This window comes from Acanthaster planci, linkage group LG08 (assembly GCF_054643075.1).
Source record: "Acanthaster planci isolate LZ-2023a linkage group LG08, COTS_SCS, whole genome shotgun sequence".
Classification (NCBI taxonomy): Eukaryota; Metazoa; Echinodermata; class Asteroidea; order Valvatida; family Acanthasteridae; genus Acanthaster; species Acanthaster planci.
The window spans coordinates 17,511,217-17,527,392 of NC_141784.1; the positions used below are offsets into that span (position 1 = coordinate 17,511,217).

The 16,176-nt window shown below is 41.5% G+C and overlaps 2 protein-coding genes and 2 long non-coding RNA genes across 7 annotated transcripts in view; 1 reads left to right on the forward strand and 3 right to left on the reverse strand.

Annotated features, from left to right (window-relative positions):
• The window catches only part of LOC110987587 (uncharacterized), a 37,868-nt gene extending 33,995 nt beyond the window's left edge, over nt 1-3,873 (reverse strand). For 2 of the 4 annotated variants that reach the window (XR_015426091.1, XM_087139604.1), the window contains exons 1-2: nt 3,737-3,873; nt 2,207-2,277 (exon numbers count right to left, since the gene is read on the reverse strand). Coding sequence is in view for 1 of the 4 variants with exons in the window: in XM_087139604.1 (XP_086995730.1) it covers nt 2,207-2,277; nt 3,737-3,849 (184 nt within the window). In the remaining 3 variants the exon portion in view is untranslated. The remainder of the gene's footprint in view (nt 1-2,206; nt 2,278-3,736) is intronic. The other 2 variants (XR_015426093.1, XR_015426092.1) reach the window with 1 other exon arrangement.
• On the reverse strand, nt 3,774-4,140 carry LOC147798442 (uncharacterized). Its single transcript, XR_015426094.1, has 2 exons — nt 4,009-4,140; nt 3,774-3,913 (listed from the first exon to the last, which is right to left on the reverse strand). It is a non-coding gene; the product is annotated as an uncharacterized LOC147798442 (long non-coding RNA).
• LOC110987586 (zinc finger E-box-binding homeobox 2-like) overlaps nt 4,046-16,176 on the forward strand; it is a 56,813-nt gene continuing 44,682 nt past the window's right edge. The window contains exon 1 of the mRNA XM_022250433.2: nt 4,046-4,184. Within this exon, the coding sequence (XP_022106125.1) occupies nt 4,139-4,184 (46 nt within the window). The 5' untranslated portion in view covers nt 4,046-4,138. The remainder of the gene's footprint in view (nt 4,185-16,176) is intronic.
• LOC147798443 (uncharacterized) overlaps nt 11,460-16,176 on the reverse strand; it is a 51,286-nt gene continuing 46,569 nt past the window's right edge. The window contains exon 8 of the long non-coding RNA XR_015426095.1: nt 11,460-12,299. This is a non-coding gene — a long non-coding RNA (uncharacterized LOC147798443). The remainder of the gene's footprint in view (nt 12,300-16,176) is intronic.

Below are 16,176 nucleotides of genomic sequence, written 5' to 3' on the forward strand. Positions count from 1 at the left end.
TTACTTGAAAAAAAATTAACTGCATGCATTTGTGGGTGAAAATTACTGTTGTTTTCACAGGGAGATATGGCAAGAGGTTATGAAGGTCATGTGTTTACTGTCAATTCAAAGTCAATTTTTTGATTGATTTAAAGAGCATCCTGAGGGTGTCTATTTTCAGGATCATACTACACGTACAGAACGAACAGCTTACTGATATTTACAGCTTTGAATAAACTTCTGAAAAAAAAAAATTAATCCCAATGAGCTCCGGGACTAAGTACGAAGTCTGCTTGCATGTATGAAACCACAAGGATATCCAATGCTGGGAATCCCTCGAGAGAAACCAGGTCTTGGCTGATTACTGCACACAAAAACGTTCACCCAAACACTGCTCTTGCCACCCCTGACTGACAGAACTTCATCTCACCCACCTCTCAAATTCCATTCATTCTATTGGCTGAGAAAAGTTTTAGACTCTTCCATTTAAATCTTAAGGTAGAGAAGAAACAGACTCTATGTAGCTGTCTGTGGGGAATTTTTTTTTTCACCCATGAAAGGGGAAATTATGACAAATATCGATAGTCAGCTTATATCAATATTTTTCAAATAATACATAAGTCAATTGGTCCCACTTAAGATTTAAAATTATTTAAAAAGTATAATGTGATTGTGATCAAAATTCATTACTATTTTTTTTATAACAGGAATATATTTCAGTGCAGGAAATAGTGTATTTGTCAGATAATCTCTCTGCAAATTAATGCATGAACTACCATACCACTCATTTTGTTTTCCAAGTGCTACATCTGTTGAAAAGCATATATTTATGCCTTGATATAATTTCCTTCTGTGGTTGCTTTCGCATTTGATGAAAACTCCTCTTTCCTCAATGAACACAGCAGACATGTGCAGTCAGCCTCATGAAATAAAATATTGTTCAGTCGATACACCATTACTCATCAGCCCACTGGAGAATCAAATCACTTACAAAATATTGATTCAAAAGACAACAACGTGGAGTGTAACCATGTGTACATGAAACAATTCTTTTTTTATAAAGCCCCTCTCCCAGAATTCCCCTAGCAAAGATGATAAGAAAGATGAGTTACAGGTGAGGTGAGATCATTCTGTCAGCACTTGGGTCTGGTTGTCTAAGGTAGCAAAGAGCTAGAGCAGCACGGGCGGCGCAGCACCAGTGAGAGGGGAGAGCTCGTCTATAAGCTGAGGCCGAAGCGAGAAGCGGCGGGGGAGGGCCGGGGTCGGAGGCTTCACAGCTCTCTGCACGGGTGACCCCAGAGTGATCAGCCGGCCAGGTTTGCTGGCACCAGCACCAGACAGGCTGGCGCCAGGTGCAGACAAGGCAGGGAAAGATTGGTTACCCCTGGTTTGACACCAGATGTTGGAAGTGGAAGTGCCAGAAGGATGATAATGATGATGATTATCCGTGGGGCTGCATCATTAAAGGAGCAGGCTGGGATAACAACAGCACATGTACAACAAAGACTGCATCAATTTAGTGTGCTCCTAATGTTGTCGACAATTTGTAAGTTCTGCTAGTTTAAATTTTACCTTTTATCATTGAAAATACTGAGACTGCCACTGATCTATAGTCTGTTACTAAGCCAGTGCTGCACCGCTCCTTGACAACATAATCAATTGAGCATGCAAATTTTGTTTCAGATCTATGGACATGACAGTCCAAATCAATGTAGATTTTATAGTCTTGTTTCATGTCTGAAAAATCAAGACTCTTCACTGGTCAATAAGGGTATTTGACTTCACAGCAATGCTTCACTGATTGCTCCTTGAGAAAAGGCTACCTGCAGATACTGCCAATTAGAAATAAATTTGGGGGAGGAGGGCTCCCGTTTTCCCACCTATATAATGAACCACACAACTTTTGAAGCAAGGCTTTTTTTGAAGTTGTAAGCAAGTTGTTGAAAATATTTTTACTGCTTTTAATAAGTGGGACATTAAAAAATTGACACGAGCTTGGAGAATCAAAAAAAAAAAAAACCATCGTGAGGAAGGGGATGGAAGGGATGAAAATTGAAAAGTCTTTCCTTAAATATCTATCAAATGTTTCTGCTTAATTACACTTGGCAAATGTCCTTCAAACTTTGGAGAACCAGGGCCACACACATGTAGAGCTCTATCAACAAAGATGTAAGGAGCAGCAGCCTAAGGTATAATGACATAAATGACTCTAAAAATGAAAGTGTACCTTTAAAACAACACCAGCCTTCTCTTCTGTGTAGCATGTGTGTGTTGCAGGTAGGGAGAAGAAATGCCGACCTGATCAGCCGAAACAAATGATACCATATGGCCCCAGTGAATGGTTTATCATGGGAAGGCTCCCCGTCACAGATGAATTCCTTATCAATGGCTACACCATGAATCATAAAGGTGTTGTACTGACTGTCTGCAATGATGCCTACTGCATCCAGTTCCCCTGCTACACCCGCCTCTTTCTCTTTTGTGTGTATTGCGCATCAGGCCGCTGGATACGGCATTTCATTCAGGAGAAAAATAAATAAATTCACAACAAACAGAAGCTCACGAAAACACAAGCTCACAGAAGCAGGTCTGTGCATTAACAACCAAAAAAAAAAAAGAAGAAAATATCACAATGTCTACTCTTATAAAATGCTCTCCTGTCAGATGGAAAAAATCACAGTTCTCCCTAGACTTGAGTCAGATATCCTTAGCAGCTGAGCTTGGGGCAAAGATTGGCAGTGTAATGTGGCATAAATTGGTAGATGGAATGATGAGCCGATGGAAAAACGCCAAGATGCACCAGTATCATAGCAGAACATCCAGGCTTCTTTTTATCTGAACTCATCAACTGCTTCTTGTTTGATTTTCAAAGTCTTGCGGTCCTACCAATATGGATGAGAAAATTCTTATTCCTCCTTACTGTTGTATTTCCATCAACAAAAAGGGATGGGTCTAAAAACAATCTGTGAGGGAAGAAGTCATTTCTGGGGGCCACTTTTCCCTACACGTTACTTACGGACTGACGAGGACTATTAAGAGCAATGATCAGGATAGTTTTGGGCAAACAGCATGACACTCTCTTGTCATTTATTACCCCTCTCCCCACCCTCATTTACCCTTCTTCCCACCCCCACACCGTCTACCCCATTTCTGGAGTGGGACGTCCTTGCTGGTCAAGAGACTCTCTCATGAACACTTCCCCCTGAAGTAGTGATTAAGAAATTGCCATTAAAATGTACATAACATTGTTTGAGAGGTACATAGTTAAGCACTGCAGTCCATTCAATGTTTTTGCAAAACAAAAAACAATCACATGCCACAGAAAAGAATGAGGAGAGAAAACTAGGGCTGGATATGACAGCACACCGACAGCAAAAAGGAAGAGAACAGGCTTCTTGTCATTTCAGCAATGGCAGGACAGAGATATCAGCCTGGCGTACATAATGCGTATCAATCCAAGTGAATTGAGGGGAAAATGAAGGCAGTTTGAGCCTAATGTCTGCTCTGACTGACTTCATCACCACTTAGCCATCTCCATGCATCAGGTGAGACAACATCAAAAGATTACAGAGCCCCAACTAATTGGCTTAAAGAAATCCTCAGCCAGTGAGACACTGTTATTGGATGGGTGCCCAGCCAGTGTACAGTGGCCTGGCTTGTTTGGCTGATTTCCTACCCCTCCCCCAAGCCACAATCCAACCCCCCCACCAAATCCACCTTCCAATTACCCCAGGTAGATACACTTTCAATCAATTACCTTTGCTCCTCCTGACCAGCAGCTGTAGCTCCCTTGACTGACAGCCCAACATCAATCCACCTCTGGTATTGGCTGGCGTGGTGTGCACTGGTGCCGGCCAGTCTAGACATCATAACTCAACACATTTCACAGCTGGGGCTGGCTGCACCGCTTGGGCGGCAGGGACATGATCAAACACTATAGGGGGAGAAGTGACATCAAGAAATACAATTACACACAAAAAACCCAGAGAGAAGTAATAGGAAGAAGGGGAAAAAATAATGAAAACAAACCTGGACTCTGGTGATGATGATGATGATGACGATCGGACTGCAGGATGGAGGCAGAAGCTCAGAGGATCTAGCAGAGTTAAGGAGGACAGTGGCCACAGCTTGATTACAATTCGCTGGTGCTGATGATGTCATGGCTGTTCATTTTAACAGATTCTCTCCCCCTGAAGGCAAGTCGGGTGAGTCCCTAACGTTTGTACAAATTTTCTTTGTGGTCTGGTGAACATTGTTGTTTGTTTGAAGGTGGAACAGTTTTGGAAAAGCAATGGTGGAAATCATTCTGACCATGGTGACTGTGGAAAGAGTTTGAATGACGAGAAAACCAGTTTTTTCAAACGTGGAATTTCTGTTCCTCACCTGTCCTCCGCCATTTCCCACACAACAAAAATGACCTAATTTTGCCACTTTTTTTGGGGGGGGGGTTGTTGTTACATGATACATGTATATGTATCAAGCATACATGTAATAAGTTAGAGTCATCAATAAGTCTATCAAAAGTCAGTCTCACAGTCGGGTCACAAGTGCTGAAGGGCTGAACAATGACAAAGAAATGCACATGTAATTGTGACAGTCTCCTTGAATGACTTTAGGTTTGACACACGATGAGTTCCCACTGGCTTGTGATTGACAAGAGATGACTTTTGATGACACAATACAACTCTGCAAAGTGATGTTGAAACTTTCACACTTGCTAATGTGACTGTTGAATTTGGCATTTGCGAACCTTTGCCACTGGTTATTTCATAACATAAACTTTAAATATGTATGTAGAATTTGGATTGTAAAATTGTAAAAAGACATGTCAAAATTTTTGAAAGACTTGTGACAAAAGCCTAATGTTGATTAACAGCAAGAGTGTGTAGTCAGTGTTTTGCCCACTTGACTTGGCTGAAATGAGAAGGCGTGCTAAAAGCACTAAGGCCAGTTACCCCTGGGTGCTGGAAACTGTAGTAATAAAAATCTGACAAGGCACCACACACCACAGTCACCAGCCAAAGGTGTTAGGTATGGGTGATTTGATGGGGGCCCACCCCTCCACAGAAAACCACAGGAGAGCCCTGGTGGTTGTCTCTTGTCTATACCTGGCGTACTCCTGCAAGGATAATATATGAGCTGTAAACCACCAACTGACAAACGTGGAATGTGGTCGGTTAGCCAGGGAGTGAAAATACACCTCCAGAGAAACAAAGCCATTTCGGCAATTTGAAAACAAACTGACTAAATTTCTAAAACAACTTGTGCTTTATATAAATGGCATGGCCTGTTCAACTTTAAAAGTTATGAAAAAAAATGTGAAAAACTACTGTTCCTTTTTTTTTAGTAGTCAAGACTAGGATTATTTTCAAAGCAAATAACTTGTGCATGACAATAAACAGTTTGTATTTACTTTATAGATTTATAACTTGTCGAAGTATGGAATGCTCATCACAGTTGGAAAAATGGACCGAGAAACATTCATTTAGAGACCCAATAATTATCTTTTCTTTGCCGTTATTCCCTAATGTCACTCTGAGAAAACATAAACAGAAATACTGAGGTAAAACAAACAATTCTTTAGACAGAAAGTACATGTACATGCGAGAGAGGACATTCACAGAGAAACATTTATGAAATTTCCACTATGCTATAAAGACTCAACTGATATATATATACATAACCCCAAACCGTAGCCTTATGTTTCTGTATGTGTCTCTTTAGCACACTTGTAGGGAGACCTTTTGCAAAGGGGAATAATTTATACCTGGTACTGTATATGCAAAGCCTATCTGACTGGCGCCAGAGGGTTGAGGAGCCAGGAGCAAGTCTAATAAATTCTTCCCTTCTGTGTACAAACACTACACATCGGGAATAGATTAACGCTGGCAAATTAAATCAGCATTATGTTCTCTGGTGTGGCGACATGGGGGAGGCGATCATTTGCATGGAGGTATTCTGTTGACAAAGGGCTGTAAAATGTGCATTCTTAGATATTTGCTGGAAATCTGTAGCTATTTTCAGGAATGGTTCTAAAAATGTCCATTTCAAACTTTCAAACCTGCAATTATTATCTGAGGTTAGTAGGATTTTAAAAAAGAACAAGCAACTCTCAGACACAATTTGAATGTCCTGTTTAATTTCACTTCAGCTGAGCTGAAACTTTTACGCTTGTACATGTCGTCTAGGCTACTTAGAGAACATGCATCTTAACATCATGAGTAAAATCTCCTTCATCTAAAATGTTAAACATTCTGAACTCTGCAAACACATTAAATTCTGACTGCAGACACCGGTGACATTTTGCATTATCTGCCATTAGCAGACATAAAAAGCCATACGCCCTCCTTGATTCCTCAACCCAGTGTCGTACATTTCCCTGAGCAGTCAGCTATGCTAAAAGGCATCCTTAACAGGACAGGGCATAATGCAAAAGACAGGTACATGTGTAGTACAGTGTCTGATAAGTTCAAAGACAGTGAGAGTGGTGTCTGCCTGGCTGTCAGACTGTGTTTACGATACCTCTGTGAGATCTCAGTCCAAAACTGTTCAGACTTCAGGGAGAGAAAGAGAGAGAGAAGGGAAGAAAAAAAAAAGATGAAATGGTCCATTAATCCTGCTGCACCTCAACTTACAGGGGCCCCCATGATCATAAGTAACAATTTTACAGGACGGCAGGTTGGCGCCAGACCTACCATGCGGAGCAGCGCTGATGGAAAGGGAGACAGTGGATGTGCCATAGGTTAGCCAATCTGCTCCTGTATGATCACCCTACTAGACTCTCAGAACTAGGGCATGATGTTTCCATCCCCCCCTCCCACAAGCCTGGTGTAGAAGGGGATATGATGGCCAGGGCTCCCCAAGCTAACGTAAATAACAGACAATTAGCGGATACCACACAGCTTTGATAGTAAGGGGGGGGTGGCAAGAGGTGGCTTTTTGGTGGCAGGATGGTGGAGGTGTAATGGAGGCATTAGTAAGGCGCCCCAGTGTCTATGAACCTCCAGCGGTGTCCTGCCCCTGGCAGTCACTGCTGGACCCTGTCTGAACAGTTATCCCCACCTAATTGAGACTAATTAGGAAATGTGACAGCTACTCCAAAACCGCCATATCGTGTGTACAACTGGCAGCAAATATCACTCTATCACACCTTGAGTGTGGGTTGTTGGCTGGTTGGTTGAAAGTCTGAAGTACAAAATGTACACCAGTCTAGTCTCCTTTGGGCCATTTTTTGTCAGAAGTGTTGATAAGAAAATACCTGGAAAGAACCTGGTTTGGTTTATTTTTGGCACTGGACTGGAATTCTGACAGGAGTGATAAGCCCAATCTTCATGTCTCCTCTGATGGCATTGCCCTTTGTAATATTCCCTCCTTGTGCTGATGCTCACGCTTTGGCATGATGAATCATTAAATCCGTTTGAGATGTTTACTTACGTTTTATTCTTATTTACCAATGAAGAGCGTTTCACAATTAAATTAGGCAGAACAAAATCGAGTACCTCATTAGCATTTACTTCCTACCTCCTTTTAAAGTTTTCTTTTTAATTTGCAACATATTTTGACAACAAAATACTGGTACACAACTATGAAAGCACGTTGAAAACCTGTGCGAGACACAAAAGCGGTACATACCCTAGATAGTTAAGAAAATCAATCTGCCATTTTAGAAAGAAACCTCCATCAAAAAAGGGCCTCTTCCCTGTCTTCAAGGATTAGGGCCGAGTCAATTCGAATAATTCGCTGTTCGAATATTGGCCCTCCAATTTGATCAAATATCCAAATATTCGGTATATTTGTCGATGAACAAACCATACACAAAATCAGTTGCAATAACGCACACAATTGTACATTAAAATCAATATAATAGCTTCTCACATCTAGGAGAATCTTCAGCCACGATTTAGCAAGATTTAAGACATGAACAATACCTCTTGCCCTGTGAAAAATTTCTATTCCTTTTAAATTGTTTAATGAATAATTTACTTAATCGTTGTAAGATTTCTATTGCTTTCCATTCGAATCTGCTTGAAACAAGGCTCCATAGTGCAATTTTTCTCATTTAAAACAAAAGAAAATGTTCCCTTCCTTTTCATAAATTTTGCAATCAAATATTCAATCGGAAAATAATAATCGAATATTCGGTTATTCAGATCAGCCCTATCAAAGATCCCATCAAAGAAACTAATTTTTAAAACTTGTCCATACAGCTCATCAAAACAAATTTGATGAGACCAACCCCCCCCAAAAAAGATAAGAAAATGAGGCAAGGGCTTAGATCTGGGGGTATGCTGATGGTAAAATATTTGCTTTCCATTTCACTTCTAGGATGAATTAAAAAAAAAATACTCAGTCTACCGCCAACTCACCATGAGTTTGTTTTTTCCATGTTGTTGAACACATGGAGACTCTAGCAATGTGAGCATTATCATAAGAAACCTGAATGCAAACTGGAAGTGCACTTCAGCCTGGGTGGGATTCTAACCATGGTCGTGTAGGGTACACAAAGCAATCAAAAATAACTGGTGTTACTTCCTTGAACCAAAATGCATTCAGCATTTAATTCAGTACAGAACTGCCAATAACCTGTCCTGTTCTGGAAAAACATTTCTTGTTTGCCACGGAGCCAGAATTATTTGTTTGAGAACAAATGACACCATTTCAAATTCATATTCAACATGTACCTGGGTCACTGACAAGAGTACAAGAAGAAATCCATAATTTTTTAAAATCTTTGGTGGCGGCTGCAAACAGACACTCACACGCAACACACATTTAGCGGACTCTTGCCAAAGTTCAACAGCCAGCAAGGCACTGGCGCTCGGGAAGGGGGATACTGTACTTTCCACTCACACCAACCAATTGAATTAGAACTGGTACATGTATTCTTTCAAGTCTGACTGCCCGCACACTGCACAGGACATTCCTGACACACTTAGGGCTGGTTAGACCTACAGCTCTCACTCCCAAAGAAATATACAAAAAAGACTAAATTGGAGCCATTTATAATTAATAATGCTGATTTAAGCAAACGAAGGAGGAAATCATCATCATTGCTTTGAATTGCGATGCCCGCTCACTCAACGGTTTAGTGGTTTCAATCATTTGGGAACTTGACTTGTGTGACAACAGAGGTGTTGGTGAAAAGCAGGATTTTTTTCCGTTTGTTTTTGGTGGGGAGGGGACCACACTCCAAAATGACTCTAGCCCCATTCTTCTTGCCCACTCCCATTGTCCAATAAAATCTACCAGGGAGGGGGTGCGGATGTACCCTACTGTCCCCCTTCCTGGATCTGCCTCTAGAAGGAAGTCATGGCACCATTTGATGGTGCCCTCTGAAGAAAAATGTTTACGCATGTAAACGTGTGGTCCCTGGTTTCCTTCCTCCACAATCCGACCTAGGTTGTGAATTTTTTTTTTTTTCAAAATAAGCTTCAAGTCAGCACTAAGCATGGACTTCTCATAAAACAAAATTGTGATGGTGAAGAGCAAAGCCTGGTCTTAAGGTATGGGGGTGTGCCTAATTCCAAAATTCTATATTTGTTGAGAAGTCCAGTTTGTGTCTTGTCACTTCTCTAATCATTGAAAAAAACGTAACTCTCTGCTCTCCTTTCCCTGCTCCCTTTCTTCACCCAATGTACACAAAGGTAGGGGTCTGTTACAGTCAGCTTTCCTCATCTCTCCTCCCCGAGTCCACAATGACAGGAGTCAAGTAGTATCCCATTAACTTACCAGTTCACTTATTAAGTACACTACAATTTTAAATGACAGGTTCTTTCTGGCCACTGTACATTTAGTGTTGCTACTAAGCTTAAACTTTAACCAGATCAAAATGCATAACTATTAAAGGTGAATGTGCCACATTTCGCAAAATACCGATCATTGTTTATTTTTCAACAAAGGGATGGAAGTTAATTTATGAAAGGTAAATAAGTGAGGACCCTATTTTTAGAGCACAAATTTCACTTTGAGTTTGACGGCAATTATTCATTTGTAATTTTGGAAAAAGAAATGAAGAGACTGTTTTCAGGCGGGGGGGTTATACTACATAAAGCCTGTCAATCAAGTGAAAGGTTGGTGACTTCACTTGAAACAATAGTCGATGATAATGTGCAAACAAAACTAAACAATTGAGTGATCTGAGTCTACTGCGGGAGTCTGATCTGGAGGTGACGCCGTCTGGCCCATATAGCCCTCGTTTCCCCCACCTGCATCCTGTATTGTGGCTCTCTATATCCACCTTGTGTCAGGTCCCCCGGATGATATCATAGGCCATTTACCGCAAGCCGAGCGGAACGCACAGGTACTGAATGTGGCCGGTCTTCCGGCCTGGGCTGGAATCAGCCTGTCTTATGCGTTGCCACTGTCTCAGCATCATCATCATTCGTCCCACTGCTAGCAGTTCTGTCCATTTTATTGTAAGCAGGGCTGTCTAATCACCAATTTGTATGGGGGGGCGTAAGGATGACTGTGCAGCTGCCAGCCACCAATGGGCCATGACAGCTGAAAAATTTTCTAAGGCAGGAAGTCAAAACCCAAGATAACAAAAACCAACGGAGAGGGGATGTAGACACAATGTTAGACTTATAAGCACAGTTTCTGGTACTAATACGTGTACGTGTATGTTAAGTACATGTAATAAGCATATCTTTACTAACTGCTGATTTCTCTACCCATCCCCTCTTCTGCTAAATGTGGCAAAACTTTGATCCCCCTTAACACCCATAGAGTTTCCTTTTGTCAATTTGGATAGATTGCTACATTTGACAGAACGTCAAATTAAAACTTTCAAATTGTGAAAATAAAAATTGTTAATTTCCTTGAATTGGTAGCTGAACTTGATTCTTTTCTGCTAAAACGGTGTCTAAACCCCCCCCCCATGGGTATTATCTCGCCACTAAAACAGTGATTTAAACAATGTTGGAGGGGTGGTTTAGCACTTAACCACAATGATTTTAAAATTTAGTTCGGTGAATAAATGGCTTTAGCTAAAACGCTTCTTGTTTTAGCCAGTGCAGTCGACCCAGAGTTATGCAACAGGTTTTCAGTGGCGTGCTTTCATTTATAAACAAGTGTGGTAGTCCAGCATCCTGCAGGTACACCAACATAGCATGGGCCACTGTGCTACAGTCGCACGTGGGCTATGCACCGGCACGCGCACCGTACCAGTATTTTGTTCAAGGTTTGCATTTTTGTTCAGATGTCTCCTACAATTTCTTTTGTTAATCATGGAACTACAGCAATTGTAGGACGCACTTCAAAGCAATTCACTGTCATGGCCAAATCTTCTGATATCAATGAACGGGTCTGTGCCCTTGTTGAGTGAACGACAGTGGTAGAAATTCCTGGGCCAACTCTGCAGGAGCAATCAGTATGCTGTGTCTATAATTCGATGAAAAACATGCATGTCATCTGGTATTGCAATTATGAAAATTGAGCTCATCATTTATTGCTCTTCTTTAAATCAACATCCAGATCCTTTAAACTATTAGAAAAACTGTCTTTTTTCTAATGATTTACCATTAAAATTGATATCTTAAACATAGATCCAGCAGAAAGCATATCCTTCCGACAACATATTTACTGCCATGCAAATTGAATTTCTTTGGTTGCACATGAAAGTCCGCAACTCCAAGTAGATCTGAAAACCATTTAAAGGAATACATCCAGTGGCAAAATACTGCATCGATAATTGAAAGTTCATTTTATTTCTAAAAAATTGAGGTGAAGTATCTTCCAGTGATGCAAACACTTCACGTGTGCTCCAGTCAGAATGAGACAAATGTCTAGAGATGTGTTTTTAGCGTACAGTTCTGTACGTGTCACAATCTAGTGTGCGCTTTATGGAAATGAGCAGATGTTCTTCATGACCCCCAGAAACATAAACCACTTTGAGTTGACCTTGCAAACGGTGTCTGAACGCTCTGATCGTTTTAGTTTTACAGCCGACTCTCGAGGTGAGCAACTGTTTTAACTTTTACAGTTTTAGCTAAAGTGCTGTCTGAACATACTGGTAGCCGGAGTTTACAATCCCCCCCTCCCCTTCTTTAAATACCCTTGTCTGGGGTGGTGGCAAGAAATTGGAATGGACAGGTCTCCAGCATGAGGCTTATCAAGCAATTACCTGAGAACACTCTCCTGACTTCCTGTACAAGACTCCACTCAGGTACCATTAGGAGGAGCTAGGTGATAGTAAGGGAGGAGGGGACGAAGGCGGCTGAAGCTTGTTTGAAGGCGCACAAAAAGGAGAGAAGGGATTGGAGACTTCCTAACCACCAGACCCACTTGTGGGGCTCTGGCAGTAGCAACACAGCTGTGCAGGACTGTTAATGGTGGAACCAGGTGGAAAAGGGTTTAGGAGTGTTAGAACAGCAGGTGGTTGTCACAGCTAACTGCCCTGTTCTCTACCCTCCCATCTGTGACATCAATGTGGTGAACACCAATGACAACGGGTAAGGTCAGGGCAAAATTGGAGGGAGATTCTATAGGGCTCTGTTCTGTTTCCATGTTTGGAACTGCATTTTTTTACAACACATAGGAGCTCTGTGCTCAGATAGGTCCATGCCACAGGCCCAGAGCACTGTAGTTATCAGAAACACCTCTGCTTACTGTAACTTATTAGGATATGGTTTGAGGTATTGCAAGTTGGAAGAAAAGCCAATGAGGAACTTACTGTTGTGCTTGTTCTCTGCCCTACGGAACAAGTGTTTCCAATGGGCCAGTGTTAAACATTTTCCAAGGCGTATTTAGTGCAAATTTATTTCTTAGGGGATAAGTGTTACCACCAACTGAAGGACCTATTTTTTTTGGGGGGGAGGTGTTATTCTTGACTTAGATAGCAGAAATCTGTGCACTGATCTTTAACTTTTGCTTCCCATAACAGAAATGGTGAACGGATGTGCACACCGTACACACACACAACTAGTTTCAGAGATGAGAAAACCAGCCAGAAAATACCTGAAAATCCTCAGCTACAGAATAAATCTCCACTCAAAATCCCTCCTTTAGAATGTTCTCCCAAAGTACTGCAAATCACAGTAAAAACAAAATAACAAGGTAACTTTTCCTTAACTTCCCCCCCCCCAAACAAAACCCTGCAATTTGGCACCCCTTGCTTTGGCATATTAGTTCTTTGCCCCATCACACAAAAAGAAGTTTTTTTTCAACCAGTGAAACACATTTAAGTAAACAAGAAAAGATGGATGGATGTACGAATGAATTCAATTATTATGCATGGTCTGCCTAACAAAAACCCTTTCAGCAACTACATTTTTGTATAAGAGTGCAGAATACTCCAGGGAACATTAAAATTATTTATTCACTATTTTTACATTCGTGAAAGCTTGTCTCTGAATTACAAAACTTCTCCAAACAAGCACCCCCAAAAAAACTTCCACAAGGTTCCCATTTGCAAGATACTTCCCATTGATGTTGGCACAAATGTGTGTAAATCAAATTCCCCTCAAAAGGGAGTACTTTCAAATGGCAGGGTAACACTGTTCCAAGCTCATATGACAAGTACTTGAACTGGAACGGATACTACAGAGACTGTGTAAACTATACCTGTCAGAAAAGTCACCCCATTTTTCAGAGACCCGTACACAAGTTCCAAAAGGCTCAACCTAACCTGTCACCTTATATCACAATACAAATGTATCAGTTGCAATTTCAGAACTGCCGTCCTATATAATTTACCCCCTACGCCAGAGTGTAAATTAAGCTGTTCCTCGGGCTCAATGTCACACTGATCACTTAATTTGTCTGCACTGTTCAAGGCCAAATTGGGCACTCTGGACACTCAAGGTAATTGAAATGTACGTTTTCAGTTTTTCCTTCCTTCTGAAAAATTACACATTTACACAAGATTAGGCAAACTCACAAATCACTCTTCATGGAGTGGGGTGGGGGAGGCAGAAAATATTTCAGTGATGAATACCCTAGCTTGGTGATTATCAGTTTGTCAGCCAAGAGACTTGACTTCAGAGACGCTCTTGCTCCCCAAAAAACAAAAAGCAAAAAAAACCCACACAGCTCAGCTGTAAGCCTTTGACAAAGAATCAGGTTACATTCGGTGGGGGGGGGATAATGTCCAAGTGGACTTTCTGTTGAGAAATGAGCTGAGAGATTTCCCATGGTTTATAGGTTAGGGATGGACTTGATTTGGAAAATGAGGCAAACTTGCTCTGAGCTATAAATAACTGGTAAGCTTCGACTCCCCCATCCAGAATTTAACTCCACCCCTCTTTCCATTTACTGCCCATTGCAGCGCCCTGCCTCTGGCATGGTCCGTTAATTTAAAGATGCTCGTTTATTTTCTTGCAAATGGTTCAAGAGTATTTGTTCTAATTTCACTTTGTCCAATATTTCAGGTGGGCAGGATGAAGAAAAGTTGAATGTTGAAGTGAGATTTAAATACCCATGCCTCCTCCACGACAGACGTGTATTTGTTCCAAATATGCCACAGAAATGCCTTTATAAGGCAGTTTGCAGTTGTAATCTGGTGTGACCGTATATCCCCCCCATCGTACTCTATCAGCCACTCCTCATTGTCCTAGATACCGGATGGCAAAATCATTTTAGGAATTTGTAAAGTAGCACAGAAGTTGTTTATAACTGTCTCAGGTAACTTGAAAGGTTGGAAAGTGCAGGTTTATGAGGTATAGTGAGACGTTCCCCTGTAGACCTCCAGAAAAATATGGCTAGCCCTTGATTTACTGGCCAGAACACTCATTTCAATTGATAATTTTTTCCCCTTGTCTTACCATAACTCTTCTTTTAAAGCCGGAGCCAGTGTCAAGTCTTTTTACGAAACGAGAGATCCTGTGTATCTAATCGCACAGACACTCCGGAGCCAGCGTGTTTACATGCCATTAGATATATGACATCCCCAACACCAATGGAACAGCGTGCGCCGGGGCCCGTGTTTATATACATCAATGCTGTATTACCCACCAACACTGCGGCAGGCCGCACAAGCGAAAATGCCATGCACATGAGCTAGGCTCCTATGATAGCAGTTTATGATTGATGATCAAAATTCTATATATCCCTTGGGAACAATGACCAGTGGTACAATCAATACGAAGAGCAAGGGAGGCCTCAGAGGGAAAAGAGCAGGTTAGCTTCTGGGATACTTGGAACAGTTTCCTGGCCTGTATCAAACATGCCTCATCTCTCTGAGGTGCTTCAATGGTGTTGGATGGGTCAACTCCAAGCTGCTTCAAATTTATGAAACCGTATTTCATAATCCATGCTCTGAAGCTCCTGCTAGAACGACAGAGCAATGGGGAAGTGCACTGCAGCAAAAACATGGCCCTGGTTGATCAAGGAAGTTGATTCTCCCCCCCCTCCCGTCCACGTCTATGTTTCATAGTTGCTCTGTTCCCAAAGACAAAGGATCTTTTTCCGGGTCGAAAATGCTGTTTGCATCATTTTTCTTCATGGGGCAGGGGGTTCGCGGCCTGGATTCAGTTCAGGCCGTTATCCAACCAGACCCACGACACATTAAAAATTGACGCTTTGGGAGAATGCCAACAGCAGGGTGATGGGAGATGGTAGGATGAGAGGGAACGGATATCCAGAGGTCTTAGGTTCGAGTTCCGGTCGGAGATACAGTTTTCTTGGCTCAAATTTAAACAGTGAATGCACAGAGGCAATGCATGCTAAGGAAATATGGCTTCCTTAAAGCCTTGTTCCCAGTGCCTTCTCTGTGGATTTAAAGCTTGACCATTAACTGCTGTATGAGACCACAGAGAATCAAATTTGGTAGGTGGGCGGAGCCATTCCTGGGCCTTGTGACCTAATTCTGTATCCCTACAGCCCTGTCATGACCTTCCATTGGTGTCCAGTTTGAAACTTTATTGTTAAAAAAAGACATTACAAAAAATAACCTGTGAAACGGACTGTACAAAAACAATTTTTGAAAATAACCTGTGAAGCAACCATCCAGGTCTCTGCCTGCTAGGAATAAAGAATGATGATTCCAGCACCAGGAAAACTGTACTCCATGTTGCTTTGTTCATAAAAACTTGTGATGAAAGCTGTAGACATGATGGCAACTTTCCTAATAAAGTTTTTTTCTTTGCTGTCAAATGACATCTGAAAATATGCCATCCCTAATTAGACACTATGTTATGAACTAGGCATCTTGCCAAGAAACAAAGACCTTCAGTTTATCTTCAAGCCTAGACCCCTGACCTT